This window comes from Seriola dumerili, unplaced genomic scaffold (assembly GCF_002260705.1).
Source record: "Seriola dumerili isolate Sdu_G_001 unplaced genomic scaffold, Sdu_1.0 BDQW01000073.1, whole genome shotgun sequence".
Classification (NCBI taxonomy): domain Eukaryota; kingdom Metazoa; phylum Chordata; class Actinopteri; order Carangiformes; family Carangidae; genus Seriola; species Seriola dumerili.
This window is the reverse complement of record NW_019174328.1, coordinates 5,474,010-5,501,934: the sequence shown is the minus strand read 5'-3', so window position 1 is coordinate 5,501,934 and position 27,925 is coordinate 5,474,010. Positions and strand designations below refer to the sequence as shown.

Here is a 27,925-nt window from a genome sequence, read left to right as displayed (position 1 = left end):
CTTCTTTGAAATTTGGCTTTTATAAAATGTGTTGGAAAAAAAAAAGAATTAAGTCACTGAAAGAAATGGTAGGCTTCCACAGCTATCAAAACCTTCAAACTAGACATAAATAAAAAGGAATGATATCTTAAGGCTCTTGATTATTAAGTTAATAAATCAAATATACACAATGATTAATAAAAAAAATGTACATATCTACATGTTCTAAATCGACACATAAATTCTTCATATCGGCAGCAACTGCTGACATTGAACCCTTCCCTCCCCCTCCCCCACCCCACCCAAAAAATAAAAATAAATAATAAAGTTGATCTTTTTTTCTCATTTGACAGTTGCTGAAGTCTAAAGCTGAAAAGGCACTTTCTCCAAACGGAACTAGAAAGAATTCAAACACATACTAAAAATAATTAGCTCTAGTGTTGAACACGTCGGGTAGTTTTAGTCATTGTACAACAATTACACCAGGAGCCCCTTCCATGTGTCCACTAATTAAAAAAAAAAAGAAAAAAAAGAAAAAGGGAAATGAAATGCATAGGAAGACACTTTTGCAGCTAGTTCTACAGTGAAATGTATACCAGTGCCTTGTGTTTCCAGCCAACCAAAGCAACTGTCACTGCCAGTGTAAGCCAGCTTGTCAAAACTTAAATTAACACGGGGAATATCTGAAAATACTGTGGGGTCTCGACTGACATGACAGTTTACTAACTACACATGCCAAAGCTCCCCTGTTTCACCCACCACCGGGGTGTGAAGGTGTAAGGCTTGGTTGCACAGCAACACAGCTGTCTGCTATACAATGTAGTCCATCCTGTTTATGCTGTTTGCTGTCTCCAAGTCTCTGTTGTCCTGTTTATTAGTCCAATTAGGATGTTTGGATGTGGAGTTGGGGTTGGAGATGGGCGTCTTCTCGTCCCTCTCCACCAGTGTGTATGCTGGCTGTTTGGCAAAGCGGCCCTTCTGCAAGTGCCTCTCCTTGTCGTCCTCATCCCCCTCGGGATGATTTGTCCTTATTTTGGCAATGATGGAGTTCTTGTTTTCGTAGTCTTTGATGGCCACCGTGAGACCCACGTGCTTCTCTATAGGGTTCTTGATCTGGTTGAGCTGCTCCCGCACGTTGTTGGTCGTGTTGTCCTCTGAGCCAGCGGGCGACGTCCCGTTGTGGTTGCTCTGTTTCCGCCGGCGGCGCATGCACCACAGCAAAATGGAGACCAGCACGAGGACCCAGATGACAATAAAGACGGAGCTGAGGAGGGGCACAAGGTAGTCTGATGGAAGAAGACAGTCACAGGTTAAAGAGATGCCTCAAATGGAAAAGAATTAGGCCCCAGTTATACAATTCACAATAGGTTTTATTATATCACTACGTCAAGCTTGCTAAGTCATTAGCATGCTTTTGCCAGTGCAACCTGACCTCTGAGCCCTGAACAAGGGAGGAGGCTGCTTCTATTTGGCCGTGGCGGCAGTCTGCTGTCACCGTGTTGATGAATGGTGGACACATGCGGGAGTCATACTAAGAGTCCAGCCAGTCTCACTACGAGCCAATCTGAAGCCACGTAGCCAAGCAGCTCTGCTCTTTTCCATTGAATTCCTGGCTCGGTTCTTTTTAAGCTCCATTGCAACTGCCATGAGATGGCAGACCTGGACGGCCCGATTTGTGTGGGAGGGTTAGGAATTATTTTTCATACATGCATATTTTTCTTTGGTGCTTTTCTGTCATATTCAGGCCTTGGCTCTATCTCATCCGATCCTTTCAAAAGCGGAAAAAAAGCAAATCCTCCCACCTATTTCTACTCATGCAAGTGTGTGCAAGTCTGGAAAACTTCAAAAGCAGCAACCAGAGTTTGGAGGTGGTTCATACCAGTTTTGCTGGGGCTTGGAACGCGCACTTCTGCAATGGCGGAGATGATGGTGTTGTTCCCGTTGCGTTTGCTAACAAGGTCGATTATCCTGTCTGTGATCTCTTTAATGGGGCTCCGGTCCAAGCGACGGTCGTCAGTGGACTGGAAGTGCCAGGAAGAAAGAGAGGTTCGAAATGTCAAATCAGATTTGGTTCAAGTTGCATCTCGTCTGCCACTGATTGTGTTTACATGCTGTCAAACTGATGACACAAAACATCCAAACCTAAATCACCACATATCATATATTAGAGCACGTCTTAGTGCTGCTAAGAATGCACGCTGCAGGCTATAAATCAACAAGGAATTTTTTTGGAGTGTGCATTAATAGCGGCAGACAAACACATGGCAGACTGAGAGAGGGAGGAGGCACTTACGATGCAGACGTGGATCTCGTTGCTGGCTGAGAATGAGGGGTCACAGGCTATGGACACAGAATGCTCCAAGGAGAAATTCTTCACTACGTACAAGTGCCTCAGCTGCTTGCACACTTCCTCCACAGTCAGGCCCTGGACAGGAAGAAGAAATGAAGCAAATGTTAGCGCACATGGAAAAATGGAGAGCAATCAAGGAGAAAAAGGAAGAGCTAGGACTGGATTTTGGCAGAAGGTTTAACATGCTATCTGGTTTGGGATCCACCTCATTTAGATTAAAGACCACAGGCTCATATGCTTGTCACTATCTGCTGTCATGCTTGTTAAGCAACTGGCGAGTGGTGATCCTGTGCGGTGACAGAGTCGCCAGTGGTCCTGTTTAGCTCAAATCCATATGATCTTCAAATTAATCTCGCAGTGCGGTGGGGTTAAGAGGGGGTTGGCATGAGCTGCGAAGTTGTGAATGCATGATTTTTAGGAAGACCAAAACTTGGATGCAGACAGAAATATCCACCATTTTTTCATCCATTCTGAGGACCTGATCATTCACAGTTTGATGCTCCCATTCATTTCAGGGTGGTGGTGGAGGAGAGGTATGAAAAATGACCCCAGGACCCCTTTAATTCAAACTTCCCCCTTCCTGGTGCCTAGGTAACTCACTCGAGGCATGATCTCCTTGTTGAAGGTGAAGGTGATGTTGGCGCAGCTGTTGTCCTGGTAACTGGAGCTAGGGTGGCATTTGGTGGGAGTCGGGGGAGGGTTGGAGCGCCAGCACTCTCCAAAGTCGGGGCAGGGCTTCACAAAGCAGTGGCTCTCCTTGATGGGGATGCAGCTCTGACCTGAAGGACACCCGCCTCGACCTTTGGCACCCAGTTTGCATGACGTAGGGCCACACCACATCTGGAGAGAAACACATAACAGTGTTGAGATAATGTCACAGACCATTCTTTAAATGAAAAACAAAAACAAACAGGACTAGGGGCTGATGATTCTCTTAAGCCTTCTAACAGCGCAGCTCTAGAGATGCCACTTTGGTCCAGACTAAAATATCTGAACAGCTAAGGAATTGATTTCCATAGAATTTTGTGCAGACATTCATGGTTCCCAGAGGATAATTCACAGTGGTGATTGTTAGTGATGCCTTGACCACTGTTGGGATTGGGATTCTGTTTGCCCCCATTCTTTGGTTGATGATGAAATACCTTTAAAACTAAAATGCTAAACTAAATAACGCTAGCATGTTAGCAAAGTCACTGCTGACGTTAGCATTTACTTCAAAGCACCAGTGTCTAATTACATTCCCTCAGTCCCACTGGCATGGCTGTGGACACTTGTCATGTTCTGACAAATAAAGAAGCCACACAACGATTTACTCTACATACAAAAATCTAAATGGAATGTGTGAGAAAAAAGATTTTGAAAAATAAAAGTTAATATAAATATATATATATATATATATATATATATATAAATAAAAACAAAAGAAAGCTCCCTCCCCAAATGAGTTAGTAGCTGTTGTGTGTTGTTGATTATTATCTGTCAACTCATGAAAATTTGCAGCCAAACACATTAAAATCTTCGACACTCTCACACACACACTCATTTGTCCAGACGTTTAAAACCAGATTTTGGCATTTGATAGTTCACTTCTATGGTACCAACTGACATGTGTCTGTAGCACGGAGCACCAGAGTTTCACTACCCTAGCCAGGACTGTAGACTGGAATGGAATCAGTGACACCAGTTTTTCCCAGTCAAGGATATTAGAAGCTTTGTAAAGATTCATTTTTCTCCATTGCACGTCAAGGGACATGCTTCTATAATCTGCATGAAACACATGAGCTACAGTTCAAAAAAAGTATGGCAAAACCCACATATGTTTGTTCCCATATCAGACTATGTTTAGCATGGCAGCCTACACCTTACAGGACTAGATCATTTTCACCCCATGAAGCCTTTTCTTCCTGGGGGAGCTGTATCAGTGAGGCCCCATTGTTCATCTGGTGGGTTAAACAAGCATGATAATGACAGCACTACTTCAGTCCTCTACTCTATCTCATCTTCAATGCGACTTCTGAGCTGGCCTCTGACACCTATTTTCACACAGTGTCATTGTGTTTCTTTTCAAAACAAATGTTATCATGTCAGTACAGAATTTGACTCCACCCTGTGACGTGTGTTGTGGCCCTACCTGGCCCTACCTGAGATCTGGATTTAGGAGTCTAATACGCAACCACCCACGCAGCCATTGAGTCTGTCGCTGTTTGTTACAGTTATTCTCCACAGCCCTACTCCCATTAGTAAACAATGACATCATGTGCTTCACAGCTGTACAGAGCCATCATAAACACTTCACTTTTGCAGTACTACATTTAGTTAGTTCGTTTAGACAAACCTTTGTGCACACAACTTTCCCATTGGAACAGTGGCAAGTGTTGCAGTCTTCGTCCCATTTGACTCCATCAAGCCTGAATTGTCCGTTGACAGAGCAAGGTCTTCTTGTCACTGTTAAATACAACCACAGTGTTAGAAATATACCAGAAATGGTGTGTTTGTTATCAGGGTGTCTTTTATGGCCTCTTGAGGACTTGTACCTTCTTGACAGTGGGGCCCCGTCCTGTCTGATGGACACAAGCAGCGATATCCGTTGATCTCATCCACACAAGTAGAGCCAAAGGCACATGGAGAGGACTGGCACTCATTAATATCTGTCAGGGGGAGAGCGAGAGGTAAGAAATGGCTCCTTTATGAAATAAAGAGCACAGCCAGACAGCACACAAATATTGGGTTAAGCAGTCAGCACACAAATCTAATTCCTGGGCTAAATTCACTGAGGTCATGTGTCATTTGAACAGTGCGTACACATACGCACCAGTTAATAAAAAACAAGCAAACATGCTTTAAATCAGCCCTGGACATTTTGCCCCATGCAGCTTTATTAAAAGCAGCATCATTAGCAGGTATGCAGGAGCTAAAGGCTGGACTTAGCAGAACAAAGGGTTTGCAATGGGAAAGAATGTGGCCATCTGAAAGCCTTTAAGAGGGAAAACAATCTGTGTAATCAGTGTCAGAGAGCATGGCTGATTAGCTGTTGGCCTGCTAAGCCGGTTTCCCCCGGGGACAGCAGCAGGGCCCAGTGAGGTGACACCGAAATGGCTCGGCCTGGCCCGCAGCCCAGTGCACAGATAATTGGCCGACTAGACCTTCCATTTAGAGCGACTGGGACGGTCCCGCGGCCCAGGCCTGCTCTAACTGACGGCTCAAACAGGGATCAGGGAGGAGCGGGAGGCAGGGTTAATACTCACTGATCCGACAGTCTGGACCTGCGAAGCCTGGGGCGCACTCGCAGCGGTACCAGTTATCCCCATCCACGCATGTTCCGCTGTTGTAGCTGCAGGAAAAAAAAGAAAAAGAAAAAAGAGAGAGCGAGACTTCAGTTCATATCTCAGGATACCCCCAGGCTTACAGACTGACGTCTATCCATGCTTTTTTTTTTTTTTTTTTTTTTTTTTTTTTTATATCGAGGCATTTCAGGCTGGAATTTTCTCACCAGTCAACATATAATGACCATTCTCAAAGGCAATTAAGGCAATCAGACTTGTTCTTTTTATTGGACAAGTGTGTATGGGGTTGGGAGTGAGCTCCAGTGGTGTGTGGTTAAATAGGAGTGAAGCCTGGGAGTTCACAAAAGAGGGTTAGCTGATTGCATCCCAGGAATGACATGGAAGGGCGTGTGCCTGGTTCTCAGCAGAGAGCCGCTGAGAGAGAAAGCCTGCAGGTGAGAAACCACGACGCAGGACGAGAAGCCTGTTTACATGTATCTAACTAAATCTACAGGAAATGTTAAGCTTCCACTTACCATGGGTGGGGACTGCAGTCATTGGTATCTGAAAGAGAAAAAAAAAAACAGAGACAGAGAGTAGTCAGTGTGTGTGTTTTCTCTCATGTATGAGTGTTTAGTGCAGATGACAGCACAGAGCACGTCTGAGCTTGCGTGTGCAGAGGCGTGTTGGGCTGGTCAGGCCTGGACTGATTACTCTGCCTTATTAACAACACAGAGCAAACAACCGAGTCAACTCGCACTCTTTTTAAAAAAAAAAAAAAAAAAAAAAAAAAGAGTTCCAGCTCCCCCCACAACCACCATCACCCCTGCCGCCCCCACCTACAACACCTCCACACCCACATTCCCGGCCTCGGCTGTTTCTCCCTCACAAAAGTCGGGGGAATTTATGTTTTGGAGTACATGTGTACAGGGCAGGGATCCCAGTGAAGCCAGGGAAATGGAGGAGGGCTGTAGAACAAGCCGACATGTCACTGTTTGGACAGGAATGTGACGACGAGAGGGGAGAGAGGGGTGTGTGTTGGATGAAGAGGCGAAGGAGGAGGAGTAGGAGGAGGAGTGGGGGGGAGAAACATCTGTCTCCACTTTCCTGAGCCCCTTTCTCCCTCCTCCTTCTCCTCTCATGGCCGGCAGGGAGAAAGGAAAGAAAAAAAATAAATTAAAAAAAAAAAAAAAAAAAAAAAGGTACAGATTCAAGAAAGGATGAGAGTCAGATTTAATCAGATGCAGGACTTCACCTCTGCACTAGGTAGCAAGACGTTTATCATCATTTAATAGCAATAACTGTCCACTGTTATCCTTTCCATCACTCTCCCTTAAAGAGCACTTACTCTGGGTGCACGTGGGACCCTCCCAGCCTTCCTTGCACACACAGGTGAACGACTCCCCGGCCACCACACAGGTACCGCCGTTCTCACACGGGTTGGGCAGACAGCTGGAGTTTTTGGCTGAGAGAGAGAGAGACAGAGAGAAACAGAAAAGTATAGCTTTTGTCAGTGACTTTTCTGCAGCATTGCAGAGAATTATCAGCGCAATAAGAAACCTTAAAAACAGCCACAGGAGACGGCTGTCGGTTTGGCTTTTGGGTTTCCGCTTCCTCCGAGGAGGATCTGCATTCCACGACTTGCAAGTGCATTGTCAGTGCAATCAGTAATTTTAAGTGGATATCTGTCAGCGCTCACAGGAGAGGGAGAAATGGGTGAGGAGGGAGCGCTGACAGACTGAAGGGATAAAAACTGTTTATGGACCTCATGGATCTGACAGATCTGATTAATATCTGAGACAAGACGAGGGCTCTCCCACAAAGTTATTTTCTGTGTGTATATATGAAAGATCGAACCAAAACAGTGACAGTGTGTGACTCACCTATGTTACACGTTGTACCCTCCCACCCTGGAGAACATGTGCACTGGAATGTGTCGCCTTCATCGTGGCAGGTGCCTCCATTGTTGCATGTGGCTTCATCACACTGACTTTCACCTGGAGGGACAATTTGAAATCTTAGGGTTGTCTCAAATGTGCACTCACGTGAGTCTTAATAAACACACACTGTATAGAGGATTGGGTAATTATATACAGCACATACCATCAGCCTGCACAGACAGACTACACATGTGAAAAAAAAACCTGAAAAAATTAATCTCTTACGGGAGTGGCACGTCTTTCCCTTCCAGCCATTCTTGCACTCGCAGAAGAAATCAGTCACCAGGTCTCGACACGTCCCTCCATTATGACAGGGGTTGGTGCTGCAGTCATCAATGTCTGGTGGAGACATGGTTGGGTGATTTACAAGTCACATATCAAACACTTTTATGACTTCTTATGTTGGAGCATGGATTGAACAGAGCCGTGAAGCAGCAGTCCTACTCACTGATCTCGCAGTGGTCGCCCTCCCAGCCGTCGCCGCAAATGCACTGGTACACACTGACTTTGTCGATGCAGGTGCCTCCATTGTGGCATGGGTTACTCTCACAGTCGTTGATGTCTGAAATTTTTTATTTTTTATTTTTTATAAAAAAAAGGAGGGAGGAAGATGAGAAAGATGTAAGATTGAGAATGTTTCTTGATATATCGTGATCAGTTGTGCCTTGTGTTCCGTACTGTGTGTGAAATACTTACTCTCATGACAGTAGGTGCCTCTGAAACCCTCCTGGCATTCGCAGCTGAACTGGCCTCCGGCCTGGCTCCGGCACCGGCCGTGAGGTCCACACACATTCGACGAAATGTAGCGCTCTCCTCCCGGCGTGCTGTTGGATGCCACTGCAACTGTGCAGCTGTCAATCACTGTGGAAATGAGAGGCAGTTACAAACAACTGGTGAAGCCTGTTTGTACAAACACTTGTTCTAAATCATAAACTGCGGTCTATGTCTTCCAGATGATAAGTAGGAATGGGAATGTAGCTCATTGCTTGTATTCAAATTAAGAGTTATGCAACAATCTACTTGTCAATACTAATTAAGGAGCATAATAGACAAACAGTGAGCAAGAGAGAGGATGAGTAAAAGGCCTTTACAGATAATAATGCCAGCAAGGTGGTGAAAACTTCCCATTCCCTGAGGAAAACAGTATCGGTGTAAGAATGTGAAAAAACATTGAATGATAGGATAAACAGTGATATGCTGTTATGCTTTCATAAGCAATTCAGAGCGATCTTTTTCACTCTGCACTGAAATCCCTTCCTTTCCCCCTGTCTGATCAGGTTAACAGCGCGGGGTGAATTTTCTCCCCTGTAATCACTTAATTCTTGCCAAGAGCAGAGAGAATCTCACCGTCTGGTATATCTGACTCCGTGGTTGGTCCACTCACTCAGTTACACACACACACACACACACACACACACACACACACACACAGAAAAATGTGCGCACTCATTGAGGGGGAAAAAGAAGAGGTAGCCCACCAAGTCATTACCAAGAACACACACAGTGCTATCAGCCTTTTGCCAGATTTTCAGCGAACTCAGAGGAGGGGAGAATCACTGGAAAAGCTTTGCTGAGGAGATGGAGGGGGGCATTCATCAAGAGAGCTACACTCAAAAAAAAAAAAAAAAAAAAAAAAAAAACTGTTCACCTTGGCCAAGAACCTTCAGCGCACAAAACTAAAATATAGGTATTGCCCTCATGGGAAAAGTGTGGGCAAAATGCTCAGGGAAACGGTGAAGACCTGGGCTTATTCAGCATTTCACTACAGCACGCAGCACAGATCACCTTTCAGAAAATGTTCTGGAAAAAGAGTGAAAAGCTTGTGGTTATTGCCTGCAGGAGACGTACCTTTACACGTGGTGGTGCGACAGTGGTCTTTGAGGTGAGAGCAGTTTTTGCCCTCGTAGTCCTCCGGGCAAGCGCAGTAGTAGTCAGTGGCCAGGTTGAAGCAGGGTGCGCCATTCTGACACGGGTTGGGCGAGCAGTAATCGATATCCAGCTAGGGCAGAAAGGTATTGAATAGAGAGCGTGAACCTGATAGCTGACATAGTTTCAGCTACACTAAACAGAGCAGAACCCACAGCATCCTCCCTACAGGCTGTGCCAGGAAATAACACACGCACAGTGCTTGGAGGAAGGGGAAAAACAAGGCAGAGACATAGGAGCCGTCCTCTGAGTCTGGGCTTCAGCACTGAGGAATGTATCCCGCTGTAGCCAGGAGCAGCTTCAACAAAGCACTCCCTTTTAAGAAGGAGGACTGTGGAACAACAGCGATTTAAGAGGGTGGGGCAGGGAAACTTTACAACGAACCCAAAGATACAGCAATGCTGGCAGACAGGGAGCTGGCGGTGGTGGGGTGGGGGTAAAGGCTGAAGATGCTAAATGATAGCAGGGAGGATGCATGAATGTGTCCTTAATTATGTGTGGGATGGTGGGGTGGGGTGGGGGGAGATCGTGTCTCACCTGGCAGAGATTTCCTGAGAAGCCGGCAAGACACAGGCACTGGAAGCCGTTCACTTCGTCCTGACAGCGGCCGCCGTTCAGACATGGCGAGCTCGCGCACTCATCGATATCTCTTTCACAGTGCTCGCCGGAGAAGCCAGGGGGGCACATGCAACGGTAGCCGTTTACCAAGTCCTGGGAGGGAGGGAGGGAGGGAGGGAGAGAAAGAGAGAGAGAGAGAGAGGAACCAGGGTTAACCTCATGCAGCCACAAATTTAATTAACGGTTTTGACAGGGTGGGGTCCAAACAATAACTGTCAAACCAGGGAACAGAACGAAGAGTGAGGCCGAGAGGGGGGGTGGGGGGGTGGCGACAAGTTATCACAGCTTTGCATTTATTTCAACACATTTTCCTGGCACGGGCTCAACACAATAATGTTTATGGTAATTTAATCTGGTGTGGTCAAAGAACTTGTGTGTCCCTCCCTTAGAAACCCCTCTGAACCCACTCCCCTCAGATTTGATTTCAGAGAGGAATTCCACAACAACTCCTCTGTCAGTTTGCAGGGAACAGTTTACTGCAGCTATTTATACAACCGCTGTAAATGTCTCAGACTTCAACAACAACAAAAGAAAAAGAACACAATTAAGCAAACAAACAAGCAGTGATACCAGATAAAGCTGGTCGGTTTTTGACCCGACACGTACCTTGCAAGTTCCCCCATTCTGGCACTGGTCCTTGCAGTCGTTTATATCTGCACGGGAAAACAAATCTGAGGATTAATTCTGAACAGCTTGACTAAATAGTCTGTCTTTGAAAACAAGTCTGTGCTTTATGTTTCCCATGCTAGGGGCCTTTAAAAACATTGTCGGAGCTAGAGAGCGCCCTGCAAGAGTTGGATAACGTGGCTGCAGAATCAGTGCAACACAGAGTATTGAGCAATCCTGTCTGCTGCCAAGTGAAACTAGTGCTGGGATTGTTTTGAACCGCCTCTAATCACCACAGACTTGGCCACACACAGGGCTAATAATGATACAGCAGATTCGTCCAACTTGTTTGCTTTACGTCTTCATGTTACAGGCTTTAATTCAGGCTGCACTGAAAGGACACAAAGAAGGCAACGAAATAAAGGAGGCTGGAGCTGGACAGGTGTCCCCGCTCCACAGCTGCTGCTGCTGATGGCCTTCAACTCACTGATGTCGCAGTTCTGCCCCGTCCAACCAAGGACGCACTCGCAGAAGTATCCACCAATCAGGTTGCGGCACGAGTTGGCATTGACACAGGGCTTGCTATCACACTCATTGGCATCTAGAGAGGGAGAGAAGGGGGTTAGTGGCATTTGCATGTGCGGTTGATGGACGGGACGTGGTGGGAAATGGTCGGGTGGCTCACCTATCAAACATGTCTTCCCCGTCCACTGCGAGGGACAGTGACACCGGTAACCGTTGACCTGATCCTGGCAGGTGCCTCCGTGGTTACAGGGGTTTGGAGAGCAGTCGTCAACATCTGTGCGAGAGAATTCACCCGTGGTTATTCAATATATTTTCTATGAGTGCTGACATTTAATGGGTGCAGGTTGAGTCGATTCTTACTGATAGTGCAGGACGGGCCGCTCCACCCGAGCGCACACTGACATTCGTAGCCTTGACTTGTTTCTGAGCAGCTCCCTCCATTAGAGCATGGATTTGACAGACAGGCATGTTCCGCTAGAAGGAGAAAGACAGTTTTACAAACAGATCATGCACACACAACCTCGAGAGTCATTTTAAGAAGGAAAAACCGCTCTTGGATAATGCTGTCACTTATTTCGTGATTAAATCTTAACTACAAAACATATCTTGTGTTGAACAAACTGCCTGACATTTGCCTTACTCTTCACAGGAAAACAAAATCAGATGTAAGAATGCATTTCAGCTTCCGACTCATCCCTGGAAGAAGCTCTCACTCCTCTCCCCGGGACCACTGTCAGCAGAACACACCAAGGGGTCAACTCCTCAACTCCTTCCCTCACCCATCACCCATCACCCACCCCCCTCCCCTTCCTTCTCATCTGCCCAAAAAGCCCCCCCAAATCCCCCCCCCCCGCCTCACTCGCATTACCCGCCCGGCAGACCACACCACCAGGAAATCATCTTTCATGCTAAGTTGACCTGACCAACGCACCGTGACTTCCCTCTGACTCCCCGCCATTCTTCTTCTGAGAGGCGGCACAAGATGAGAGAGTGGCGGGAGGGAGAGGGAAAAGGGGGAGTGGGCGGGGGGGGGCCTCAGCATTGGAGTTTCTCCTTTATGGATGAGTCAAGGATGAGTGGGTCCCAAATGAATCAAAAATGAATGATTGACTGGGAATAAGTGGGCGGTTGGAGGTGATCGGTGGACAGCTCTTTGTATGCCATGGGGAGGAGGGGAGCGGAGAGGATGCAGCGCTGCACCCTGGGGCCTCTGTGTTACAATAGCCCGGCGTATCCCCTGGTCTGCAGACCTCCTGTTACGAAGGGCATGGTTTCCTGACATCTCTGCAGTTAAGCTGTCAGCACCATGCGAGGCTCAGATTTAATGAGGAAAAAACCATCATCTCCATGGCAAGTGTTCGCAGCAGCTGAACCTTAGCACCACACCCATATGTCTGGAGTGCCTGAGGAGTGAAGGGATGACCGGCCCCTGGAGATCAAATTGGTGGATTACCTGACTTGGGGGCCACTCATGCTGGAGTGGAAACCGATTATTGCCAAGTTACCACCTCCTCTGATTACAAACTGGAGGCACCTCTGACCTTTTGTCTGCTGCCTCAGTGAGCCCTCAACCTCACTGCAAGCATGAGTTTGGGAATCTTAGAGCTGCTTTGCTTCATTTTGTTTGACAAAAATTATTCAAACTAAGATTCAGCCTTAGCCACTTGAATTCCTCCGGTCGCTGACCTAAAAATTCAAGTAGCCTTAACGGGGTAGACAGACAATTTAGTGTTGCACTTCAACAAATGTGGGGACTTGCGGTGGGCAGTTAATACAAAGAATGGTCAAAAGTGAAGCAGCAGTGACCAAAATATCCTGACTTTTATTCCGTTTTATGAGTCAAGCTCATTGGATCCTACACTTCCCACAATGCAACTCGATAGCATCTTGTACTAAACCCTCCACAGCTGGGATTTGGAGTTGGAAAGTTCAACTCCAAATCCCAGTTCATTAAAGACTTAAAGCTTTAAGATCAATCCGAGATATTAAACAAGTCATGCTGCTCATGATGAGTAAACTGAACTTCATCTGTAAAATCAAGTGCCTTTTTAAAGAGCAATAACAATAGCAATAACTTAGCATGGAAAAAGAGAGCTAGGAGTTATCTTACTGAGCATCACTGCCACTCACCTCTCTCACAGTTGGCACCAGAGTAACCTTCAGCGCAGGTACACTGGTATTTGTCAGGTCCTGTGTTGATACACGTCCCTCCATTCAGGCATGGCTGGTGAGTGCCACAGTAGTTCAGATCTGGGAAAGGAGTGTTTCACAAAGCTTTAGTTTGTTTTGACACAACACGGGCCACTCCTACACCGACAGCAACTGAAATAAGAGAAAGGAATGAACCTTTATCACAAAGGTGGCCGCCCCAGTTGGTGTCGCACAGGCACTGCCAGGGCTCTACACAGGTGCCATGTACACAGCCTGGGTGGGGGATGCACTTGTCACAGTACTGGCCCTGCCAGCCATAGAGACACCTGGAAGACACAGAGAGAGCCATGCCATCAGCCACAGAAGTGGGTCTTTAATTAAAATTGAGCCCAAATACACAAACACACTCCACAGTGACACGTGCACAACATTCAGGATAATTCACAACAAAAAAAGACTGAAGTCTGATAATCCCCGTGGTATCTGAAAATGCTAATATCTTAATCTTCTGTTTATTCCAAATTCCTTCACAAGCAGTACAGCGATAATCTGAACTTAATGAAGTACACATCGGTGTATACAGCATGGTGCTGCACAAATGAAACAAACAAAGAGGCAGTATTCTTGCACTCAACTGGGCTGCATCTTAAAAGACCACAAATGAATCTTAAGTAGCAGGGTGTTTATGCAACAGCTTTTAAACAATACTCGGGGACAGGGAAACAGAGGAGTATTTAGCATTTTACCAAACAGAAAAAAACAAAACACTAAATTACAGTTCCAATGGGACCTTTAGCACGGCTAACATTAGCATGCGGCCAGACGCTCCCTTTAACAACACTCTGCCTGTGGCTTGGCACTGGCAACATCCTTGCAGAGAGGAGTGTTCAGCCCTCCTCTCAGCTATTACACTGCTGATCATCCTGGTTCCCATGAGGCAAGAGTCAGGCCTGTGCCCCAAGGCCGAGGAGGGGAACATAGCCTGCTGACCACCGAAATGTCCAGGTCCATAATTACACTGATAATGCTGCCCTTTTCTTCCTGGGCTCCATAATTAGGACGGCAATCCAGCCTGACTGATAAGTCTGCTCTTTAAAAGGTGGTGAAGTGGCGATACAGTTGCTGCTGTGGAGCCGAGCGACAGGAAACATAGTGTCCCTCTGGGGGAGCAGCAGGCTGATTAGCCCCAAGAAACGGATGGACTGTAAAAATAAACGCGGTGGTTAAGTAAACCTCAGTCTGTGATTAAAGAGGCTATTCTTAAAAGTGTGCTAATCCCTTCCATGAGAAGCAGAGCAAGATTCCCCAGCAGGATCCCAAATCATTTACAGTTATTACACAGCCAAATTACTGGGGAATGTGACATTACATTGTGCAGCACTGCTGATGCACATAAAGATTTTAACCCTCAATATGAAAACAGGCCTCTTTTAAAAATCTGTATGTTGTGGCTGTGCAGTTAATGCTTTTCAATGCAGTTCTCTACTGTGGCAATCCTGGTCCACAGGTGCACTGTTATTACTCTATTAGTAAAAATGAAAGCTGTGGCCAACATTAAAAACTGCAGCTAAAAAAGGAAATCCCACGGTGCATCATTAGCTGTGGTTCTGCTGCCATAAAGTCAGCAGAGGCTCGGCTAGGCTGGCCTAGCATGCAGCCAACGTTGCCATGTACTGCTGTTGTTTAAAACACTACAACAGCCCAATGATGGGAAAGTACTCACTGACTACAACAGTAGCAGAGCTTGCTTGGAGAGTTTGTTGGCACACAACATATAAACAGTTAAACCCAGAGCTTTAAATATAGCCACACCTGTGCAGAGACTAAAGCAATTCAACCTCTTGTTCTGCCAGTGGCCACACAAGCACTTACAAGAAACCTGATGATGTCAAAAGCTTGGGAAAAAAAACAAAGCTGGTGCACAAAATGAACAAACCTGATCGTCCTTGTGCTTGATTTATGGCCAAATCAGACAACTAAGAAAGCAACCAAAGCCTGAGCTGTGGGAAGAGTCGGGCAGTGCAGGACCTGCTCCAGGATGAGGATGAGATACAACCGTGACTGCACACAATGCCCCAACTCTGATATCCATCTACGCCTGGCTTTTCCTCTGGCTGTGTGCATAAACAGCATTAGGAAGCCATTAGCTGCACAAACAATACACTTTAAGGCTCATCCGTATGTTACACACGATTTGACTGATAACGCTCGCCTCATTGGAGGGAAACGCATAGGCTACATTTCAAACATGGAGCCTTGGCAGTATGAGCCTCTCCTTTCTCCAGACTGGCAGCTCCAGTCAAAAGCCCCACAAGAGATTTACAAGCAGCTCAGACTGCATCTCTGCTGAAGCCTGCGTGCTGATAAGTCTCTTGGCCAGAAAGCCAAGCACGTACAGGGAAAGATCTGTGCCATGACAGAAACGGTGCTTGGACACAAACACTACATATCTGAATGATCCACACCACAGGCTTCTGGCACTGGCCTCCATAGTAAGTAAAGGCACTTGAATAAAGCATGTTTGACATTTCACGGGATAAAAATACAATAAAACCATTGATACCAGACTAATAAATCATACAGAGCAGCCTCACTTACTTGCATCCACCTGGCTCCTTACATGAACCATGTTCAGTGCTGCAGCCTTGTCGACATATAGCTAGAAGAGGAAGAAGAAGAATTTTACTGCCTGGTAACTAGATTCAAACTTAGCTCAGTTTTCTAGCACATTTTAATTATAGCAGTAAATGATATAATTACTACCCTCTATGACATTTAAGCCTGTGAGAATAAATACAGCTGGTGACAAACAAAGAAGCTGGCCCCGCCATAAAACACAGTAAAATATTTAAGAAGCAATTGCCCAAGCTGAGGCCCTGTTGATGATAGTTTCTTCCAGGTCACACAGGCAATGAGATTTATTTGAATGGAAAAGGAAAGAGGAAAACATGAGAGTTCAGAGACAAAGTCTTCCATTCAATGCAAAACACACGACAGACAGTGTATCAGCATGAATCACAGATTACAGTCTGGCTAGAAGACTCACTCGTACTCATAAAAACTCAGACTGTCTCAAACTGATCTGTGGTCTCAGCAGGGCTTACCTGTGTTGCAGTCAGGTCCGGACCAGCCTTCCAGACAGGTCTTGTTTCCATTGTAGTCGCATGTGTAATGGCCAAAGAACTCATCCCTGGGCCGGCAAAACTTGTTGCAGCCGAAGCCATAGTAGTGCTCGTCACAGCTGACACGGATCTGGTACTCAAACTGGGCCACGGGGCCGTTGTGAGTCAGCTTCTGCCAGTGTGGGCTGGGGTTGATCATGCCAGAATGAGAGGCTTTCTCTATCAACTTCCCATCTGCACCTGAAACATCAGAGATCAAAGAACAAGATCAACCCTCTCTGTAAAAATTCTTGTAAGAAATTAGAATTTTTTTCCTCAGCTAACTTCATCATCAAAAGTTTGAGCTGGGGAGAGGAGAGTGGAATGCAGCATCCTACATTGCACATTTGGGAGTTGCGATGTTCTCCATGATCATACAGTGGGAACCCAAAAATGCTTACACAAATTGCAGAAGATCTCTGAGATAGCACATTGTATATAATTAAAATCAACTTTGTGTGCAAGAGAGGAAGAAAAGTACAAGGAGGAAATGCAGAAAAAAGGATAAGACTGCCTGTAATGAGCACTCTGAACTGCTTTTTTTCTCACGCTCCCTCTCCAACTCTCCCTGGATGGTTTCTGATTCTCAGGTTTACAGCTCGAGGACATTACTGGTCTCAGATGCTGCCTTTCGCATCTGCTCAGGCGAGGACAGAACCGCAGCCACCATAAATTACACTGTGTGGACACCGATGCCACAGTCACTGCTGGGAAGCCTGCCAGTGTGCCATCAGCACTTTATTTTTCGGGCTGCCTTTCTCACATACATTCTTGTACTAACAGCAAGTCAACTCTTTGTCACACACTCACAAGAATCTATCTACACTTCAGAAGGGGAGCAAAGGCCCAGCTGATGCCGTGATTGTGCAACACTTACACTTACAAACACACAGACTTGGACCCAGAAACAGACTTATTTTCATGTCAAACATGAAGAGGTCACGCCTCTGTCAAATGGGCAAGGACTGACCTGGGAGCCGAGGCCTGTAATGAGCTTCACACACAGAGCAAACACACTCGAACTGAGCAAACATGCTCAGCCCAATCTCCAGACACTACACTGTTCACATACATGCAAGCCCTGCGCTTTAACACCACTCATTCACCCGCACATGTAGCACTCGCTACTTGATATCTAAATCTTCCACCTGGGAGAGAATGAAAAATGTGTCACAGCCATTATTTACTGTGCTGACACGAGCAGAGGTGGTTGACCGTTGGGTGAATCGCTCCTCTGTGTAGTATGATGCAATGCAATGCAGTACGGGATGGACCCGCTGTCATTTATTTACTGTGCTGTGGTGTGTAAAGAGGGGTTGGGGGTGCACTGAAATCACAGTGCCTGGTAACTTTTCGCAGTGGTCTGGAATCCAGATCTGAACTGTGTAACATTTCTCTACCAACTGCTGGCCTGCAGTGTCAGGAGTAGCACATCCTTACTACCTGCTGCCGAGCTCGGGGTTAAACATAAATCAGACGAGCTTTATAGAGATTAGAGAGGTCATCGTCAAGCATTAAATTAATTTTATACAGAGAAAATCCAAACTTTTAAGCTGCACAAAAGGGACTACTTTTCTCGAACACTGGACATACACTGATAAAAAAGTATTCTGCAGCAGAACTTCAAAAATGTTGGGGCTTGCGAATTTACAACTAAAGCATAAAAAACTAAAACCAGGCTTTTTACTTTGATGAGGAGTCAAAGTAAATCAAATGTCAGTCAGGATGGTCACAACATATAAAAGGTAGCAAAGCTGTGAGCTAGCCTGGTGGAGCTCAGAGGGGCTTAACCAGCATTGACTGTGTACATTCAGGGGGCTTTTCACACCAATGCCCTAATAGCTCTCTGGGGAGCGGCAAATACAGCAGAAAAGGCCGAAACCTTGCTGACCTCGAACAGACCTGCATAAACAAGCATGGGATAAGGCCCTCCCTCAGCTGGAATCATCATGCTGTCGCCAATCGGAGCGCCGACCAGCAGGAACCCCGGCATAGTTAAGGGTAGAAACCAAACCTGGCAACCAGAATTTAGATTCAGCACGTTGCCACCATGTTCTCCCCACATTCATGGCCAGTCTTCAAAACAGTAACCTAAAATGTCTTCCACTGCACATACTGTGAGCTCAGACTGCAGCCCACCTGTACCAGAGGTGGCTTTAACCTACGGGACAGCATGGCTCAGAGGCCGCAGCACCCCGCATTGTGACTGCAGGCTGGTTGCAGGGTCGGGCGGGGCGGCCGGATGAACTCTGTGTTTCACGCTTCAGTGACAGTGAGACGGTGTGACCCTGACCCCGGCTGGCAGCACCTGCCATCAGTCATCGGCCAAATGAAAACATTTTCATAGTCCTCCACCTCGCCAGACTTCCTTCTCTCTGTCTGCCCCGCCACCCGTCTTCCCTGTCCCCACTTCTGCTGCTTCTTCCTCCCCTTCACTTCCCTGTCCTGCTCTCCCGCCTTACAGGCACCTGTCAACAGGAAGAATAAACTTCCTTTTCTGACCCTCAACACTACTCCTCCCAGACGTTGCCTTGAAGAAGGGGGAAGGAGAAAAGAGAGGTGAAGATGCCACACTCAATACTCACCACTGGTTTCATTGTTGAAGTCCAAGGCTTCCACTATCAACGTGTAGGATCTCTGAGGAAGACAAGACAGAAGTGTTAGCCAAGAGCAGGATCATCAAGCAATCACTGCATCATAAAACAAAACTACAAACATTAACAGTCAATGATTAGGTGATAAATATTCTGTAAAACTTATTGACTGTGCAGAGAACTGCACAACAGTTGACAGTCCATTGTTTGTTAGGAACAATGCAAACTAACTTGTAGGGGGTTCTCGCACATGTTTCCCCTTTAACAAATATCACATAAACATAAATCACCTTATCAACAGTCAGACTTGATGTTTAACGAGTAATGGGAAGAGCTTATTTTCCTGGTTTTCAATACTTTAAGCCTCAGAAAAAGAAGAAGAAAAAAAAGAGAATACAAAGCCAAGACTTTCCCCCCTTTCCAGTGACTTCACCAGCGTTGCCAATGAGGTTTCATCTCCCTCTCATTGAGTTAGCTTACAATGAGGCCTAGCATAGGAGCTGCTAACTGTTAACCTATAACAATGGTCCCGTTGATCTGATTAAGATGGGATAAGCTTGCGGTGGGGCAGAGGTCTCTGCATCGCAGCGATTAGGATGACAGACATGGGCAGTGGTGTGGTCTAGCTGGACACTCACCCAGCAGGAGGGCGTCTGATGCACAGAAAAAAACGAGGCCAGCAGAGCGGGCCTGCACAGGACAGACTGTCGAGTAATGACTGGAATAAGTCAAAATAGAAAATAGCACATAGAAAAGGATACTTTCACCCCACAATGCCAAAAATGTGTCTTCATCTCAGCCATGGTAACCTTGCGCTCTTTAGAAACAGCTTTCCCTCCCAATACAGTTTTTCCACATGTTTAGAAAATGTGGCGAGTGAAGTCCGTGGATGATTTCCAATGTTCTGAGAAAGCACATAGTTGGTTTTTGTTTTGCAATGTATATGGGATTTTCAATTTCACGCTAATTTATAAACCTCTAACTGAGTGCTATGAATGCTGTGAACAGTCCAGGCGGCTCAAGTGCCTTTTAGGCAAACTGAAGACGGGCAGAAGAAAAAGAACAGGAGTGTATGTGACGGATGGTGAGACAGAATAAAATTTGCGGGAAAGGAGAGACAGCGAGAGACTGAATGAGTGCTACACTCTGGAGGGCCTGTCTTGATTTCAGCACTCCCGAAAACGCTTTGTCTGATTCAGGGTCGGTAGCGCTCACACCAATATCAGCTTACACATTCACAGTGGCCTGTGCCACAGTCATGAGGGAGCGAACAATGTGTCTGCGAGCGCGAACGACGGACTCAGAGGGAAAGTATGCGATTGTGAGAAAGTGTAATCCACTTACAGTGTTGGAGCATCCACTAGAAACACCTAGCAGCACTGCTTGGAGGCATTTCAGAAATTCTGCATTGCTCCTGTGCCACTCTTCACTGCGATGGCTTCATGGTAAACAAATCTGCTCAAAAGGAAAACCCCTGTTCACTTTCTACAGAAAGAATGAGGAGGGTATGACTCACTCCTGAAGCTTTTTTTTCATGGCTTTACCTTGTTTTGTCAGCCATCTTCCCAGGAACTATTTGTCTCATCCTGTGCCAGGATTTCACTGCAATCAGGGAAGCTATTATTTGAAATGCAGTGCTCATCACCAACACAGGCAGGACAGTAGATTCTGACTCAGAAATGGCTGCAATCACTTGACATGGAACTTAAGTCAGTGGTAATGTGATACCTAATCATCTATAACTACAACCCAACCTACAGCTAGTTATATTAATACTAGGATCAAGAGTCCATTAAGCAGTATCATGTTAATGCTGTGGTGTTTTTCCAGCTTGTACAACTGCACTTGAATGCATCGCCCTAGTATCTGCACTCCCAACTGCATGTCCACTTAGACTTTTGAAACATTTTCGTTTGGGGCAAATCTATTTGAGAGGGCCACCCAAAACAACCCCCACATATATGTCACAGAGCGGTTTCAGCCACGAGCTAATCCAAAAAAATAGGAACTCAAATGCAACATCACTCTGGTCACATGAACTGAGTGTATTATCTTTCTCTTTAAATGTCTTAAATTAGTCATCAATGCAACATTTCATTGAAATGGTTGTGACTAATATGAGAAACTAAGTAAAAAAATAAAAAATAAAAAAAAAACACAAAAAAAAACAACTTATGACTGCTAGAATTTGTACTCTACTCTTAAAACTTAAATCACCCTTCAGTGACCTCTTGAACAATCTGAACATTTTTGAACAGAACATTATCATTTAACAGGCGGCTACAATAAGACAACAAGTCCGGTCCACCTGCTACACAGCAAGACTTCACACTGTGTCCAGGACTGGTGGGGAAAAAACAATCACTAAATCACTTTGTGGTGGATTGTTGTCAAGAGGGATAAAGTTTAATGAGTTATTGGCCGATTCCTATAAAAGTAGATCTACAAAAACACAACAACACACCCATTTCTTGCATGATTTGGACTTGCCTCAACATGGAAGCTATTGCAGCACTGTGATCATCATTGCCACTGACTAATCATGCATTTGTCCCATATTCTCATGATTAAAGGACCACACCAAAGAACATAAAAAAGACTGGCACACTCAATGTTCCTGTATCATAGGACATCAAGTAAAATGTCATAATGGCTTGATCTAACAAGTAGCCTCGCCATTATTGGGATGTTTAGTTCCAGACCAAATAACTGCTCCCAGAGAGTGAGATACTGCCCGACTCCTCATTCACTAACACTCCATAACTCCTCTGCAGTTATCAACTTGGAAACGTCTGCCACTGCCAGGTTCACTTTTCCCAGGCTCCCAGCTGACTCACAACTTCTCTTTGAACTACAGAGCACATTCTCTCACACTCTCCCACGCGCACGCACACACACACACACACACACACACACACACACACACACGTCCAAGTGCAATAAGTGTGGCCATATGTCTTCTTATCTTTCTTGGCCAAGTAGACACTGTCCAACAGACAAGCAACATAAGCGATAAAGATCATTCCAGTTCGAATCACAATGACTTGCCAAAAAACACTACTGAATCTTCTCAGTAGGGGAATTTTCCCAATACACACACACACACACACACACACACAATCACACACAGGCTTCTCAGCCTGCCCTCAAATGAAAATGGAGCCCTCTGATGTATCATTACAAGGAAATCTTACAAAATAAAAGGAGAGGTATGTCTCGAAGAATAACAGGCAAAAGCCAAAGGTCTAAATAAAGGCAAGGCACAACAGATTAGACCGGTGTAGGCCTCCACTCAGCACAGAGGAAATGTAAACAGTCTAGTCAAAGAGATGTTGACCTTCTGTATCAGTTTTCCTGAGTCAATCACTTCAATAGTATCAAACTGAGATCTATCCAATGATTGGGACAGCTAAGTAGCACACCCTGTTTGCCATAAAACCCAAGGCTCAGTCATGAAAAGACGACTCACACAATCACCTTCAAACCCACTTAATGCAATGATGGACTGGAAGGAAGCAATGCAGTGTTTGCCAAGAGATTTCCATCTAAACACGAGCTGAAGAAAGACTGTTGTACAATCAACAGCTTATTAAATATCCTGTAAAAGGTACATCAGCCTGTGATACAACAGAACCTCAGCCCGAGGAAAGAATCTCACCTTTTGCCAACTAAAACAAAAGACAAAGCAAACAGATTTTGGATCTCTCACAAGGCAAACAAGATCAAAACATGAACCCGGGACCAGGAATGAAAGTCATATCAAGCATTTAACTAAACAAGCAGCCAGTCATCTGTGCTTTGCAAGGGTCACTGGCCATTAAGGGAAACAAAAACAAGGCACAGGTGATCCCAATTAAATGTATTTTCGATGCATGTCACGTTTCCATAGAGCTTGAAACAACTCTGATAAGCAGCAAAGCATGAGAACATTATGTAACGTCACACTGACACAACAAGTACACTGAGAAAGTCCTTGTTAAAGCAGAAGACAGAGAGAGAGAGAGAGAGAGAGAGAGAGAAAGAACACATTTCTTTTCCCTTTCACTGAAGTAATTTGCACTTAACTGCCACATCAGAGCAGACTATATAAAACAAACATGTCATTACTCCCGCAGCTGCCGGCAGCGCTTACGCTCAAGGCTGAGCTGACTATTGTTCTGCGACTCACCTGATCCAAGTTCTCAGACAGCTCCGACTTGTCAACAAATCAATCATTCCAACACATCCCGGGTCAGAGAGGACATGCCAGCATTGTGTTAAGGGAAAGATGGAGGAAAATAATGCTATAAAACAGAGGCATAATTAAATCAGATATAGGGATAGTTAGGCTGCCAGATCAACTAAAGCTTGAGATGAATTGCCCAAGAAAGAGGATAGTTGTCAAGGGAGCAGATCAGTGCTTATAAAGGATCAACCCGATCCAATTAAAAAAAAAAGTCTTCTCTTTTCTTGTATCGGTGTGACATGGGTAAATATGCTGAGGTGGCCACAGAGGCTAGGTCACAGCTTGCCCGAGAGCCAACTTCATCAGTGCTGAGTCTACTACAACTGCTTCCTGTTGCTTGCCCTGCACTGGCATTACAGCTGCACTGCCTCTATTATGCTCTGTAATCCTCACTGTAGTCACTGAGGGCACACTATTGTCCCTGCTTGATACACTGTGTGAGCCTGGGTAGCTGGGCCCTCACTTCTCTGTGGAATAAAAGCACGAAGCAGACATCGGTTGAATCCATACAGCGCTCTAAAACGCAGATGTGCTCACGTTAAAGATGCCCAGCCGACGGCATTCGGCTGGACGCCGGGCTCTTGTCCTACCTGATCTAAGCACATGTGTGTAGCCTCATTAAGTGCAGCAGTTACTGTGGGTGGCAAGGTTAAAGCGATGAAATGCCTGGGGTCCAACCGAGCGTGACTTAAACAAAGCCCTTGGCCTGGACAAGAGGCCAACTTCATGCAGCTCACAAGAGAGGATGGAGGGGGGGGGGGGCTTCATGAACTCAGAGTACCCAACAACCCAGTTGCACCACACTGCCATCTGTCCACAACAGCCAATCAACTTATGAAAAGGACAAAGAGTGATATCATACCTAACCTGACGATTGTTAATGTGCACTGAAGTAAAGCACTTGGAGTGAAGGATGAGAGAATTTAACGAGCCGCTCTGTCCTTTACCAAATCCCAGCCTGGGCCCTGCACTTGTATTAAAATGAGTTCATCTAAACCTGAGATATCTTAGCTGATCCACTAACTAAACAGAAGTTGAACAGAAAAAATGTAATGCTGCAAAACTTTTACATTTACTACATTTTATTTCATTGGCTAGTTTCAATGCATCTGCTGTTGACAATAACATTCTTCACTGGTTTAAAGGCCATTTTTAGAGGGAAGTATCCAAATTATCAGCGTGTAAGAAAAGACATCTGAGTGAAGCTAGAACAGACCTCAAACTTGAAATGGCACCAGTTTTCATTTCAATGTCAACAAGTGCTGTTTTCAAGTAGGAATGATTTTCAACCCAGTAAGATGAAACTAATCTGGCTGCGAGCGTTCATGCCAACTTTGTGTTGCCATAGTGTGAACATAAACAGAAACCTTTGTCTTTTAAAAAAGGTGTGAGGCGCCAGTGTCTAAGTGGAGGGTAAATAAAAAATACAGACCATATCAAATTGCATGCTACCCTGCTGAGAACATTGTTTTACTGGCTATCAGATCATAGGGAAAACACAAATCCAAATGATCTGCTCTGCCCCACAGGTAACAAAAGTAACACACACACAGAGAGAGAGAGAGAGAGAGAGAGAGAGAGAGAGAGAGAGAGAGAGAGAAAGAGAGAGAAAGAGAGAGAGAGAGAAATGTATGATGTGAAAGGAAATCATGATCTTCCAGTTCTTTCACTTATTCTGACTGTTTGAAGCCATCGCTGCAAAAGAACTTCCATCAAGATTGAGGTAAAAATAGCCTTGATGTAATTGGACACACACATACCAGTAGACTGTGCCTTTCACCCATCAGGCACAGTGGAGGAGTTTGCGGGCCAAGCTGTGGGGCCAGTCAGTCTGTGCACAGTCCTACTTTTTTCACTCCATCGAAATGTGCTCCAGCACGACAAATCATATCTCTTGCAGAGCTACAACACTCCCACAGGCCTGTCCGGCCAATTTATTTACTCTATGAAGAAGAGCTGACACTTGAGGAAACCAGAAAGTAGGGTTTCACTTTGGAGTTACTGTACTGTGCAACATGAGCAGCTGCCAGGGAGGCAGAGGAGGAGAAAGTCTGTGAGACTGCAGCTCATCCAACTTTTTATCTGTTGAATCGTGCCAGGCAAGGGGAAAATATTTATGGAGGAACATTTCAAGAAGGCTTTGTATAAAGCAGTATCCAACCAATTTAAACAAGATAATGGAGTTTTTAAAGGGGAACGAACTAAAAATGTATCTCTCGAAATATTTGATTTTATTGAAACTGATGGGTTTCTGGTGGTTTAAATTAAATGTAGCTCATAATTTACCCACTTTTTTTTTTTTTTCCATTGCATGGTTACACAAGCCTATTTCTGAGAACTGAGGTTTTACAATGATTAAATATGTATGCAGAGTAGTTTCAGCACATTATTTAGACAGAACAGACAGCTCTGAGTCTGATGGAGAAAAATACCTGCAGCTGGTTAATTGGCGCAGATAATGAGGAGACCAGGGGGTCCTCCCTCAAAAGGATAATTCACAGAGAGCTAACAACCAAAAGAGAAACGCATTCTTTCTTTGTTGTGCTTTCTATCCGCGTTTTGGGGGGCGAGAATGACTGACGGACAGTAATTGCACAGAATTGCCCTGCAAACAGACATTTTCTCTCATTTTTTTTTTCCATTTGGAGAAGCGCGTCGGGAATAACAGAAAGTTTTTTTAACTCTCCAACTCACCGGCCAGGCAAAACTGAAGGGCAAAACTATCCTGGATTTGTCATTCCTGACAGAGCTCTTGAAAGAAAAGGTATTCCCTCCGAGGACAGGCGTAGATCCCATTCCGAAGCTGCAGGGCCCTGCAGCAGAAACTCTCGACTGGTATTCCTTCAGGCAAACTTTAAAAAACGTATCGCACTCGTCCTGTGTGCATTTTCTATCCGCCGTGTTCCGTGAGCCGTCACAACACATGCCGTTCAGCAACCCTCCGTTCACATTGTGCATCGATAAGATTTGCAGCTCGAATTGTCCAGATCCCTCTGACACCTGTTGGAGAAAGAACAGTGAATGCAATGAACAACTTTGACCTCATTATATTATATATATATATATATATATTATTATATATATATATTTTTTTTTTAAATAATGTTTAATATTACAGGGGCTGTTTTGCCGCTGGTCACTCTACATTATTTGCACTTGCAGCAGGCTAACTGTGGACACAACTTTGCATGAGGCAGGGTTACATGTAACGTTAGCATAGCCGTGCACATACAACGCGGCACACATGTAATCAAAGTACATCCAGACAGCTGAAGAGAGCGACCCTTCCCGCCGCTTCCCCCCCGTGTAGTCCACGTACCTTCACGAGAAAGCAGAGTAAAAAGGCAGCAACGACTGAGCCCCGTCTCAAAATCATGCCTCCGGACTGCTGTTGCCACTCGTTTGTACTAGTCGTCTGGCCGACACACGGCACCAGAGCTCTCCTCTGGTTTAAACATGCACGAGTGGGAAACAACACTTTGATCAGCGGAGCACAGGTTCCCGATTCATAGGAGACCTCTTCCTCGTATGTCCCGCAACCTCTCCGAGCGTCTGCTCTTCTTCCTTATCCGACAGTTTCCACTTGTTGCTGAAGAAAGTTTACACAGTAGCCATGCGGCAGCGGAGCCCACCTCTGACTGACTGACTGACTGACTGACTGACTGACTGTTGGTCCGAGCAGGAGCTGGCTACACAAGTTCAACAGAGAGGGGAGTGTCTCCGGAGCCATGTGCCTCCATATTCATGAGCAGAGCGCAGTGAGCCCGCCCCTCTCACGATATGAGGATAATCATCATACTCTCAAGATTGCTTTCTAAAGACTCTTTGGCAGTGATGTGTTGGAAAATAACAGTGGAACTAAACTATGGCCTGCAGTCATATTGATAATCATAAGTCATCACAACCACAAACCCAAACATAAATGAATTATATTTTCAGACAAGCATCAATTTATACCTCTCCCCTCCTTTAAGAGATCCCATCATCCTGCATCCTGCATTAGTTGCATACTATACTCACCACAATTTATACTATTATTTTACCTCATAAAGATTTATGGCAGCTTAAAAGGTTGATAGACCAAGTGTAACGGGTTTTACTCTCCTCTACATTTGTGCCATTGGGTAACGCTCTAAATCATCTAGATTACAAAATGAGCTTGCATCAAGGCCAGTAGCTGAGCCAAGGGCATTTAGTTAAATGCATGGTATGTTAGACATCTTTCTTCATGTAGTGCAAGCCTTGGAGAAAGAGCATTAAATTCCAGAGTCAAGAATGTTCAGTATATCTACACATTGTCTGCATATTTTTTCTGATTTAAAAACGTTTATTATTTTATTTTAATCTATTTTCTTTTAATATCTGCAATCTAAATACACTCTGAATGTGAAAGCCAACAACATGATGGTGTCAGGAGTGCACACAACAGTGCCCCAGAGTGGCAGACCTGCAGGTTTTATGCCTGCTTGAGGAATGTCACGCATTTTAAATGACTTGCAATCTACTGCCGTTTCCAACAATCAACCTCTAGTTTATGGTTAAACATAATGGATGTACCAGGTCTGATGTTGGTGTGAGTGAAAGCCC

The 27,925-nt window shown here is 45.3% G+C and overlaps 1 protein-coding gene across 1 annotated transcript; it reads right to left on the bottom strand.

Moving 5' to 3' along the window:
- Positions 1-312: 312 nt before the first annotated feature.
- jag1 (jagged 1) lies at positions 313-26,890 on the bottom strand. Its single transcript, XM_022743825.1, has 26 exons — positions 26,658-26,890; positions 26,033-26,338; positions 19,105-19,156; positions 16,463-16,720; positions 15,957-16,017; positions 13,554-13,684; positions 13,338-13,457; positions 11,568-11,681; positions 11,368-11,481; positions 11,170-11,283; positions 10,683-10,729; positions 9,996-10,169; positions 9,381-9,531; positions 8,229-8,393; positions 7,981-8,094; positions 7,758-7,871; positions 7,476-7,589; positions 6,941-7,057; positions 6,129-6,156; positions 5,575-5,660; positions 4,864-4,977; positions 4,665-4,774; positions 2,930-3,169; positions 2,273-2,404; positions 1,859-2,000; positions 313-1,265 (listed from the first exon to the last, which is right to left on the bottom strand). The coding sequence occupies exons 1-26, from the start codon at positions 26,712-26,714 to the stop codon at positions 790-792; spliced, it is 3,651 nt and encodes a 1,216-aa protein (XP_022599546.1). The 5' UTR covers positions 26,715-26,890; the 3' UTR covers positions 313-789.
- Positions 26,891-27,925: the final 1,035 nt, after the last annotated feature.